Source organism: Oncorhynchus nerka, linkage group LG1 (assembly GCF_034236695.1).
Source record: "Oncorhynchus nerka isolate Pitt River linkage group LG1, Oner_Uvic_2.0, whole genome shotgun sequence".
Taxonomy (NCBI): domain Eukaryota; kingdom Metazoa; phylum Chordata; class Actinopteri; order Salmoniformes; family Salmonidae; genus Oncorhynchus; species Oncorhynchus nerka.
In genome coordinates this window covers 2,618,981-2,631,507 of record NC_088396.1, presented here as the reverse complement: position 1 = coordinate 2,631,507, position 12,527 = coordinate 2,618,981, and the positions used below count along the sequence as shown (strand labels likewise).

General features: G+C 41.4%; 2 protein-coding genes across 4 annotated transcripts in view; both read left to right on the top strand.

The window, feature by feature from the left end:
• Positions 1-12,527, top strand: part of LOC115130343 (collagen alpha-3(VI) chain-like) — a 97,036-nt gene that overhangs the window by 33,060 nt on the left and 51,449 nt on the right. For 2 of the 3 annotated variants that reach the window (XM_029661854.2, XM_029661437.2), the window contains 3 exons: positions 979-1,572; positions 1,739-2,368; positions 2,504-3,094. In XM_029661854.2, the coding sequence (XP_029517714.1) occupies positions 979-1,572; positions 1,739-2,368; positions 2,504-3,094 (1,815 nt within the window). The remainder of the gene's footprint in view (positions 1-978; positions 1,573-1,738; positions 2,369-2,503; positions 3,095-12,527) is intronic. The other variant, XM_029661526.2, reaches the window with a different exon arrangement.
• LOC135573956 (collagen alpha-3(VI) chain-like) lies at positions 3,141-4,270 on the top strand. The gene has a single exon (XM_065024369.1). It carries the CDS (start codon positions 3,158-3,160, stop codon positions 3,911-3,913), a length of 756 nt encoding a protein of 251 aa, XP_064880441.1. The 5' UTR covers positions 3,141-3,157; the 3' UTR covers positions 3,914-4,270.

Here is a 12,527-nt window from a genome sequence, read left to right as displayed (position 1 = left end):
CAGGTGTATACCCTCTTCAAGTAAGGCGTTAATAAATCATTGTACTTAATCTAATTGTAAGACAGCACATGCTTGAAATTTGGGGGTTGAGTGTTGATCTCAATCTAATAGTTCAATATAATACTGTATTAGTATTGAAATGGTTAACATTTCACAAATATGTTGTGAGGACTATGCATTGTGAGGACAGTTATAACAATAGAAAGACAAGATAGCATCTTGACCTGATTTCTAACATTAACCAGCTTGTTAACATACCTAACAAGTGCACAAGCATTACAAAACTAACAAAATGAACTGAATACTGAAAATAGTTTATTAAATTTGCTGACATGAAATTTGCTGACATACAAAAAAGCAACCTGATATAGTAGGTTTGGTATAGTTTTGTTATCTTGCTGTCTTACTTATATGTAGATGTCTGTGTACACGGTTTTCTAGATTTACTATGAATCTTTTCATCTCTTCCTGTGAAGCAGGAACGTAATTGTATTGCATCAGGTTTTCATTTCATTGGTGGGCCCTATTGTAAAGTAGAAGCTATTCATTTTTTAAAGTAAATTACAGTTACCCCCTTCTCCTAAACAAGTATTATAAAATGCAATTAATCTTCAACACCTCCAAATTGGCACCATTCTCTAATTCCCAGAATGTCACACAGTTGTATTTGTATAATTTGCAGCAATTCAGATGCCATTTCATACTTCTTCAGATGTTACAACTTTACTAATATGAATAAATGTCAGAAAAATAAGTAATTTGTTAGTGCCTTTATTAAACATGGAATGCTTTGTGAATGCATTCAGTCATGTTAAATATGGCATTAATTATTAATTAAGTACATTTGTAAGAGGCTAAGCACAGATGCAATTAATCCGATCATCAAGAGAATATCACAGCTTTAGTATCTTTATTTAGCTAATAATAGCTAGCTTTTACATAGATTATTCTAACACGTTACTGTATTTTCTCTTTCAGCCTTGGAAGTGGGAAAAAGGGATATCATTTTTCTCGTTGACACCACTATGGGTGCCACATTGATCAACTCTCTTCGTGAGTTTATCAGAAAGTTTGTTGACACCATGCCGATCGGACCGGATCAAGTGCAAGTGGGTGTGACCCAGTTCAGCAACACTGCCACGGATGAGATTGAGCTGAACGCATATGGATCCAAGGAAGACCTGAGTGCAGCCCTGGGTAGACTCAAGCCAAAACAAGGACAAGTGGTGAACATCGGGGCGGCCCTGGACTTTGTGAGGACCAATACGCTGAGGGCTGACAAGGGGAGTCGTATTAAGCAGGGCGTGCCCCAGCTGGTTCTGTTGTTGACCAGTAAGAAGTCCAGCGACAGTGTGGGGCAGGCTGCTGAGGCACTGCAGCGCATGGGGGTTCTGACCCTGGCTGCTGGCTCTAAGACGGCCGATGAGCAGGAGCTGAAGCAGATTGCCTTTGATGAGAGCTTGGTGTTCATGCTGAAGGACTTCCGCGCATTGATCCGCAACCCCAAGTTGATTGTCTCTCCCCTCTCCACTCTATCGGGGGTTGTGGTGATTGAGGGACCGACAGAGCCAGGTAATGCTCCTATCCTATCGTCACTATGCTTGATACGAGCTACTTAAATGTAATTTACCCCTAACATGTAAGGTGATATTTTCTTATCCCAAGACTCCATAAGGCATTTAAAAATCATTGACATCTAATATTTGTGACTGTTTTTTTCCTCCCCTGTTTTCGTCAGTGGTTGAAATTACAACAGTGCAGACCCAGCGAGTAGTCAGAGACATCGTCTTTATGGTGGATGGGTCTAGCTACATTGGGGGTGCCAACCTTCCGTACGTGCGGGATTTCATTGCCAGTGTGGTAAACCAGCTGGACGTGCGGCCCGACAGGGTGCGCATCGGTCTTATGCAATTCGCAGAGAACCCAAAAATTGAATTCTATCTGAACACGCACAACACAAAGCAAGATGTGCTGGCTAGCCTGGGTGAGCTCAGGCTAATGGGAGGGTCTGCTTTGAACACGGGAGCGGCAATGGATTACGCACTTACCAACATGTTCCAGGCCTCGACTGGGTCACGTAAGAGGCAAGGTGTCCAACAGGTGCTTCTCCTGATCACTGGAGGCCCATCCCAGGATGAGGTTAAAAGGATAGCAGACAAAGTGGCCGTGGCGGGTGTACTGACCTTCACAGTCAGTGCTGGCCAGGCAGATGAGGACTACTTGAAGACGGTCGCTTTTGTTCCAAACTTGGCTTACCATGAAAGCAGATTTGCTGACCTGCCAAGTGTTGTTGAACAGATCATGACTCCTTTGACTACTGTGGTTGGAGATACAGACATCACAGAAATAGAAATAACCGAGGAACCTGGTGAGCTTTATGTTGTATTTTAGCTTTGTTGCTACATGTTGGGTTAAACAGTGGATATTAAATAGAACAAACTGCATAATAATGCTATTGACTGAGAGAACTGAAGGTGGTGTTCCCTTTCCTCTTTTCTTGCAGCAGTCATTGGAGGCGAGAGGGATGTTGCGTTCCTGATTGACGGATCTGATAATGTCCGAGCAGATTTCCCCTACATCCGGGACTTTATCATCAAAGTCATTGAGCCTCTTGATATTGGACAAGATAGAGTGCGGATTTCAGTTGTCCAGCATAGTGAGAGGCCAGCTCCCAATTTCTACCTGAATACATATAAGGATAAGGCTGAAGTTTTAAGGGCTGTTAATGATCTAAGACTGTCTGGTGGACGGAGTCTGAACACCGGAATGGCTTTGAAATTCATGAAGGACACCATCCTGTCCCCAGTTCATGGTAGTCGGGCGGCTCAAAATGTACCCCAGTTTTTGATTGTTTTGACCGGAGGCAAGTCTAAGGATAGCGTGAAGGAGTCTGCTGGTGCTTTAAAGACAGATGGAGTGGTACCATTTGGCGTTGGTGTCAAGGATGCAGACCCTAAGCAAATCGAGGCTATTTCTCACAACCCATCCTTTGCTTTCAACGTGAAGGAATTCAGCCAGCTCAGTACGGTCCAACAAAAGCTCAATAGCTATGTGAGCCTTTCCAAGGAAAAGCTGAAGGTCGTCTTGGAGGAAGGTAAGCAAAAGCTTTTCTCATGTTCTATGTTGTGTGACACACCTGTCATTGTCTTTGCTCTTGATGATGCTCTTTGTGCTGTGCTGTTTGTTTCTTCTAAATGTGCCTTATTGTTGTGTCTCAGCCTCAGTTCATGCTGATGCTATGAAAAGAGATATTGTATTCCTGCTGGATGGTTCTGATGGCACAAGGAGTGGATTCCCAGCATTGCGAGACTTTGTTCAAAGTGTAGTGGATAAACTCTCTGTAGAGGAAAACAGAGAAAGAATTTCTCTGGTTCAGTACTCTGATAAACCAGAGGCCCATTTCTATCTGAACTCGCACAAAACAAAGGATGCCGTTATTCACGCCATAAGTAATATGAGGCACAAGGGTGGAAGGAGCCTAAACACTGGGGCAGCTCTCCAGTTTGTGAGACATAACATCTTTACTGCCTCCTCTGGCAGTAGACGACTGGAAGGTGTACCCCAGGTCCTGATCCTTTTGACTAGCAAGAAATCCAGAGATGATGTTATGGGCCCTGCTGTAGCTCTTAAAGATCTGGAAATTGTGTCAATAGGGGTCGGAGTTGGGGACGCCAATTTCCGTGAGTTGGAAATAATTTCCTTCCAACCTGGTTTCACATTCCAGGTCTCTGAGTTGTCTGAGTTGCCCTCAATGCATCCACAGTTTGTTGCTCTTCTTAAAAGACTGTCAAAAGACACAGAAGAAGCTGTGGCTCCTGGAATTCCTGATTTAGTAGGTAAGAACTCCAACTTGGATATGAGTATGCTAAATACAAGAAACATACCGTATTCTTTTTCTTTGGAACAATGCTGAAATTGAAGCATGATAAATACATGGATGCCTAAGACTTTGGTCAACATAGTCTCAGTCTGGTATTTCCTACAATGTCGATACATTGTGCATTTTGATAGAAAGGTCCTAGTATTTAGTTGCATGGTTGAGAAAACCTTTGATTCAGAGCATTTATTGGCTTTTTATTCTCTTAAAACAAAATAATTTCCCCCTATCTCACTCTATTAACTCTATTCCTTTCTTACCTCAACCATGTTTGGATAAACAATGCCAAACTTCACATATTTTTGTTGAAAAGATGGTTCCATGTTGTTCTGCTTGTGATGATACTATCTCAGAACGGCACTCCAAAAACCTGCCTACAGTGTTCCAGCTTCTCATTCACCCTTGCAGATATGCATGCAAATATGTATTAATACAGACAACTAACCACAACCATAATCTTGGATTAATTTATTCTGTCATTGATATTTTTTCACTGTCTTGTGTACATATTCAGCTTCAAACATTCTTAACAATGTTTGGTTGTTTTTTACATGTTACATTCATTTTCTATAATATAATTGTTAGTCAATGTATCCCATTTTTATCTATCTTCATCACCTAGTGGATACAGTGAGCAGCAAAAGGGACATAGTGTTTCTCCTTGATGGTTCAGACGACTCCAGAAATGGATTGCCTGCCATTAGAGAGTTTATACGAAGAATGGCAAATGAACTTGACATCGATGGGGACAATGTTCGAGTTGCTGTTGTGCAATACAGTGACGACGCTGCGGAGTACTTTCACCTGAAAGCTCACAAAACAAAAAGGGCTGTCATCTACGCTGTTAGAAGCCTAAGGCATAAAGGAGGAAGACCCCGCAACACCGGGGCAGCTCTTCAGTATGTTAGGGACAATGTTTTCACTGCTTCGTCCGGGAGTCGACATCTGGAAGGGGTTCCTCAGATTTTGTTTTTGTTAATTGGTGGAGAGTCCAGTGATGACGTCACAGCTGCTGCATCTGATCTCAAACGCTTTGGGGTTCTTTCGTTTGCCATTGGGATGAAAAATGTCAGGCAAGAGGAGCTGCAGAGCATTGCCTACGCTTCCAGATTTATTTTCAACCTACCAGTCTTTGGTGAACTTTTGTCCATACAGCCAGAGATCCTTGCCTTTGTCCAGTCAAAAATGGGAATTGAGCCCCCCACTATTGTCGGTAAGAACCACCATGACTCTGCATCAACAATTAAGTTGACTTTTCCCAGATGTCATTAATTTTTCTTCTATCAAATATTGGTCTTGACTGGTTTGATTACTTATGTAACTGCGCCATTCTTTGAAGAAAGTATATGGATCAGTTTTACATTCCCTCAAATTGCCTGCTTTGAATAGAGGCCAGCATCTTTGAATGGTTACGCTATATAATCCTACTTTTATGAACAAAACACCAGAGCTGGTGCTGGGATGGTTACTGTTCTACTTGCATCAAATACATTTCTATTGGCATAACAATGCCAAATCCTCTCTTTCTTGTTCCACATTCCAGAAATGTAATTCTATTCTTGATTGTTTAAAATCAGGAAACTATGCTTTTCTGGTCCTTTCAGCTTAAGCTCTTTTTTGAGCCAATGATACAGTACATCATTGTCTAGTTATTTTTAAGCTAGTTTAGATTCTCATCTCAGCATACAATCTTCCCCTTTCTTCATGGAACGAGTGTTTGATTTCACATCTCAATTTTTTTTCTTAAAACTCAAGCTCTTTATCTACAAACTTTCTTAAATGTTTTGACATTTGAGACCATTTGAACTCACTTTACTTTCACTTACTATTTCTTTGCATGTTGCATAGAGCTATGTTATGACGTGATAGTCATCGTAGTTAAAATATATTATGGAGAATATTTCAGACCATTTTGCAATGTTTTGGTCTACTTTACAACATTCTATTGATATGCTGCCCTTGTGAATGCATTAATGCATATATTTAGTGGTGTTATTATTAAATAGGTCCTTCAATGTTTTCTTAGTTGAATTAGATGCTGCACAGAGAGACATAGTGTTCCTATTGGATGGGTCTGATGATAGTAGGAGTGGATTTCCAGCCATGTGTGGATTTGTTCAAAGATTGGTGGAGAACCTCAATGTTGGAGAGAACAAAGATAGAGTTTCTGTGGTTCAGTACAGCAGAACTCCAGAGGCCCATTTCTTACTGAACACATATCCAGAAAAACAAAGTGTTCTAGGTTCTATTCGAAGCCTACAGCACAAAGGGGGTAGACCCCTCAACACCGGGGCAGCCCTCCAGTACGTAAAGGACCATGTCTTTACTGCCTCCTCGGGAAGCAGAAGCCAAGAAGGCATCCCTCAGATACTGATACTACTAAGTGGTGGCAAATCTCAAGATGATGTTGGAAGTGCTGCTGCTGCTTTGAAACAGGACAGAATTGTACCATTCAGTATTGGTACGAGGAATTCAGACATTCTAGAGCTCCAATTGATAGCCCATATTCCCTCCTATGCCCTTTCTGTCCCTCGGTTTGATGACCTTGAAAGCATTCAACAGCAGCTTTTGTCATTTGTTAAAAGGGTCCCTCGTCAGCCAAGAGTGTATCAACCAACTGTAGTAGGTAAGGAGTAATATTTCTACCTCTCTTCATTATGCACGTTAATCTGTTACATTTCAGGTTACTACATTCTTGCTGAAAAGTCAGCACATTCATGATACTGCTTTAGGCATGCCTTTTGTAATATGTTGGTATAATTTGCTAGTCACAAATATACATGATCTTTCTTGATTATTTTACCTGAGAATTTCATTTAATTCATGTGCACTTCTAGATAACACTGAATCCAAACAACTTGATGTTGTATTTTTACTGGATGGCTCTGATGAAACTCTAAATGGATTTGAGGCAATGCGTGACTTTGTTCAAAGAGTAGTGGAGAAACTCACGGTGCAGGAGACTAGAGATCGAGTCTCTGTGGTGCAGTATAGCAAAGAACCAGAGGCCCACTTCTATCTGAACACTTACACAACAAAGCAAGACATTCTTGACGCTGTAAGACAACTGAGGCACAAAGGAGGGATCACCCTCAACACTGGGGCAGCTCTCCAGTATGTCAGGGATAACATCTTTACTGCCTCCTCCGGAAGTAGACGCCAAGAGGGCATCCCTCAGATTCTGGTTTTATTGAGTGGGGGAAGGTCCAATGATGATGTCAGAAATGCAGTGAAAAACTTGAAAGCAATTGATGTGATGGCAATAGTGGTGGGAATGAGGAATGCTGATACGCTTGAGCTTCAAACTATTTCAGATGAACCCAGCTATGCTTTCTATGCTCCAAATTACAATGATCTCCCAAACATTCAACAGCAAGTGTTCTCTGCTGTTCAGAGAGTTGCAATGACTACTCCTAACTTGCCAACAACACTAATAGGTAAGAATGCAATCATGGCAACAGTTATGCTGTAGTTGGTCATTTGAGTTAGCACTTTATTGATGTATTTCATTTCCCAAAACACAGAGGTGTTTGTTGAAATCTTTATATGTATATTTAAAAAGTTATTCTTTACCATTAACCCATTTTATGAATGGTTATAGATGCAACAACGGACGACAGGAGGGACATTGTATTTTTACTTGATGGTTCTGATGATTCCGGAAGAATATTCCCAGATATTCAAGACTTTATGCAGAGAGTAGTGGAGAAACTCAATGTAGATGGGAACAAAGATCATGTGTCTGTGGTTCAGTACAGTGACACAGCAGAGGTTAATTTCAATTTGGGTATGCATTCAACAAAAGTTGATGTTCTTGATGCTGTTAGAGGTCTGAGGCACAAAGGAGGAAGCCCTCTAAATACTGGAGCAGCTCTCCAGTATGTGAGGGATAATGTCTTTACTGCCTCCAGTGGAAGTAGAAGCCTGCAAGGTGTTCCACAGATACTAATACTGCTGAGTGGTGGAAGATCTACTGATGATATCAGAACTCCTGTCACAAAGCTCAAAGAAATGAGAGTCATTTCAATCGGTATTGGCACAGGAGATGCAGACACACTTGAATTGCAAACAATATCTCATGAACCCAATTATGCTCTTTCCATTACTGATTTTGAAGACCCCACAATTCAGAAAGAATTGCTGTCATTGTTAACAGAAGCATCCCATCAACCAGAGCCAGCTGCTCATACCATTCATTTTGGTAAGCTGTGGCCATTTGTATTTTGCTGTAGTGTCACGTGTTTTCTGCATTTTGGTAAATGATCTTATCTATGTTATTGCATGTCTTTTGAAGAAACCATATACTTGCGTCCAAGATATTTCATCTTTAGAGAATAAGATTATTGAAATTTCAGTTGGACAATGGTTTTATGCTAGCAACGACCTTGATATCACTGCAAGTTGCTTTCTGTGGCCTCTCTGAAAAAAAGTGCCTTTCCTTTCCCTTTGCAACTTTTCTTTACCTTCATTTCAGAATCTGACAAAAAGGATGTCGTATTTCTCATTGATGGATCTGACAACTCTAAAACTGGTTTTGAGGGGATTCGTCGCTTTGCCGAGAAAGTAGTGGAGATTCTTAATGTGGAGGAAAATGGCGACCAGGTGGCCCTTGTTCAGTACAGTGGGAACGCCACACCCAATTTCTATCTGAATTCATACTCTTCTAAAAAGGATGTGCTTAATTCAATAAGATCCATGAGGCACACAGTTGGAAGACCTCTCAACACTGGTACAGCCCTGCAGTTTGTGAGAGACACCGTATTTGCAGCTTCAGCTGGAGGCAGACGTGCTGAGGGTGTCCCTCAATATCTATTTGTCTTCAGTGGAGGGAGATCTAGTGATGATATAATGGGACCAGCACAGTCATTGAGAGGGGATGGAGTAAGAACATATAGCATTGGAACAAGGAATGCTGATATGTTGGAGTTACAAATGATATCTTTTAAACCAGGAGACTCTTTTTCTGTTTCCAATTTTAACAACCTTGACAGCATACACTCTTCAGTGACAGCTGTAATAAATGGTGTTCAGGAAACACCTGAAATGTCAACTGTCATTGGTAAGATTATTAAGATAAAAGTTTATATCACTTAAGGCCTTTTAAAATCACAAATTCAGTCATTCACTGAGAATCTATTCCAAATCTTAATATTAGAGGGCAGCGTTGTCATTAAAAAAAAATTGTGATTTCAGTACAGATGTGCAGTATATATGGACCTGTTGGTTGTGCAATTATTATTTTTGCTCATTTCAGACAATTCCACTTTGTTGACATCAGATATCCAGATGGTGGATGGGGTTGATGTTGTATTTCTACTTGATGGATCTGATGAGATGCAAAAAGGTGTCCAACCAATCTGTGATTTCCTTGGCCAATTTGTTGAACATCTTGACATCGGGCCAGACAAAGCACAAGTTGCTATGATCCAGTACAGTAACAAACCTACCACTCATTTCCTATTGAACACGTACTCATCGAAGATTGATATCATGGCAGAAGTACCCAATATCAATCTTGAAGGAGGAAGGTCCCGCAACACTGGGGAAGCTCTTGATTATGTTAAAAACAATGTCTTTAATACCTCCTCAGGAAGTAGACGCCAAGAGGGCATCCCTCAGATACTGATACTGATAAGTGGGGGAAAATCACAAGATGATGTTCTGGTTCCATCTGAGAGTCTGAAGGCAGATGGAATAGTGCTTTTGACTGTTGGGGTCAAAGACGCAGATGGAGCGGAGTTGCAGAGCATTGCATACAGTCCTAATCACGCATATTTGCTAAGAGAGTTTTCGGACCTTTCTCTTGTTAGACAACAGTTGCTCTCAGCAGTTGTCTCTCATAAAGACGCAGTAAGACCGGGCTTAGGTGAGTGAAAAAGAGTACAATAATAAATAATTGAATTGAAAATGTGTATAAAAGAGAAGTTCTATTTTTCAATCATTTTCAAAATATGTAGCTTATACTGTAGCTTGAAATGTGTATAATGTACCATTGCACAATTAGCTGATTTAGTTCAATTTTCATCCTAGTTCAAGGCTCCAGTTTGAAAAGAGACATTGTTTTCCTCCTTGATGGATCTGATGATGTAAGAAGTAGATTTACAGATATACGAGAGTTTGTTGCGAAAGTGGTGGAAAAGTTTGATGTCGACAAGGGAAAAGATCAAGTCGCTGTTCTGCAGTACAGCAACAGTGCAGCAGTGAACTTTAACCTGAATGCGTACAAGACAAGAGATGATGTGCTTTCAGCAGTCAGAAATCTGAGGCCAAAGGGTGGGAGGCCACTAAATACTGGCACGGCCCTCCAGTTTGTGAAGGACAATATCTTTACTAATAATGCTGCAAGTCGACGTCATGAAGGTGCTGAACAGATCCTAGTGCTTCTGACTGGTGGCAGATCTAGAGATTCTCCTCGAGGTCCTTCCAGGGCCCTCAAGACTTTGGGGGTTGTAACATTTGCTATTGGATCAAGGATGACCGATTTGGAAGAAATGCAAACAATATCATCTCTTCCAAATTATTCTTATTCAGTCCATGATTTTGCAAACCTTCAAAACATCCAGCAAAGTTTGGAGACAAATCTTGCTCAAGCAAGACCACAGGAGGTACCTAGAGTTGGTAAGAAAATATTAAACTTTTATACTGGAAATGTTGATTTCCGACTAGAATTATTAATAAAGAACCAGATAGTTTATTGACATAACAGGTCATATGTTTTTACATATATTAATTGTTTTATTGTGTATTGGACAGTGGAAAGTGATGGAAGTAGGAGAGATATCGTGTTTCTTCTGGATGGATCAGATAACACCAGAACAGGATTCCCGGCTATTCAGGAGTTCCTCCACAAAATCATTGAAAATCTCAATGTGGAACAAAAGAATGACAGAGTGGCTGTGGTTCAGTTTAGTGACGGTGCAGTGGCAAACTTTTATTTGAATTCATTTCTGAGAAAGAATGACATGTTGAATTCTGTGAGGGGACTCTCACACAAGGGGGGAAGACCCCTTAATACTGGAGCAGCTCTTAAGTTTGTGAAAGAAAATGTATTCACAAGATCCTCTGGGAGTAGACAATTGGACGGTGTGAAACAAATGCTAATTCTCCTCAGTAGTGGACGGTCAAGAGACAATGTGGATGCGCCAGCCTCTGCTCTCAAGGAGCTCGGGGTGTTAGTTTTTGTAATTGGAACAAGGAGCTCTGACAGCAGAGAATTACAGAAGATATCCTATGACCCCAGTTATGCTCTCTCCGTGTCTGAATTTACTGACCTCCGCAACATCCAACAGCAGCTTCTTTCTGCCATGAACACTGCCATTATACAGGACACAACCATGACACCAACACTAATACCAACAATACTAGGTAAGAAAAATATGGTTTTGATATGTTCCATTTCCTCTTTTACATTAGGATAGAGTAGTTGATAGCTTAGAACACTTGTGTAGATTCCCCTGAGGCCTTTCATGTGGTTTCTTTTCATACCTCTGTACCAATGTTCCCTATGATATAACTCAGGGCAATGCACAAATGGTCACTTTCTTTGAATAGTTGTTTGTGATAAGTGAACGGGATGACTTTCATGTGACAGAAGCAGCTTTGTCCTGTTTTCCCTTACCTATGCCACATGTAATATGACTCTTTATCTGAACCTTCACATTCCCTAGTTGAGAGTCAGGCTCCCAGGAGGGATGTTGTGTTCTTGCTGGATGGATCTGATGGCACTAGGAGTGGATTCCCAGCCATGCGTGACTTTGTTCAAAGAGTGGTGGAGACACTCAGTGTGGATGAGAACAAAGATCGCGTTGCGGTGGTCCAGTACAGTAGAGATCCAGCCGCCAATTCTATCTGAACACATACACAACAAAGGGAGAGATTCTCAACACTGTAAGAGGTCTGAGACACAAGGCGGGAGACCTCTCAACACTGGAGCAGCTCTCCAGTACGTGAGGGACAATGTCTTTACTGCCTCCTCCGGAAGCAGACGCTTGGAAGGCGTTCCACAGCTACTGATTCTGTTGAGTGGTGGAAGGTCCGTTGACAATGTTGACACGCCAGCCTCTGCTCTGAAGGAGCTTGGGGTTTTGGTCTTTGGAATTGGAACAAGGAGCTCTGATAGCAGAGAATTGCAGAGGATATCACATGATCCCAGTTACGCTCTGTCTGTCTCAGACTTTACTGACCTTCCGAGCATCCAGCAGCAACTTCTGTCCTCGGTGGAGGCAGTGGTTATTGATGTTACTCCAGAATCACCAACAGTTTTAGGTATGTGTTATCACTGTGAATTAAGAGTCAGGATGTGTTAGCAAAATGGCCGCAGAGTCTTAGAAACTACTATATAATTTGGCCAAAAACACCACATTTGATCAGTTATGATTGACATAATCTATTTATTTTCTCAGTTGATCATGACACCGCCAGAAAGGATGTGGTATTCCTTCTGGATGGGTCTGATGGCACAAGGAATGGATTCCCAGCAATGCGTGATTTTGTTCAGAGAGTAGTAGAGAAACTCAATGTGGGAGGAGACAAAGACGCGTTTCTGTGGTCCAGTACGGTAGAGATCAAGAAGTTAATTTCTATCTGAACACATACACCACGAAGGGCGACATTCTTGACATCGTCAGAGGTCTGAGGCACAGAGGAGGTA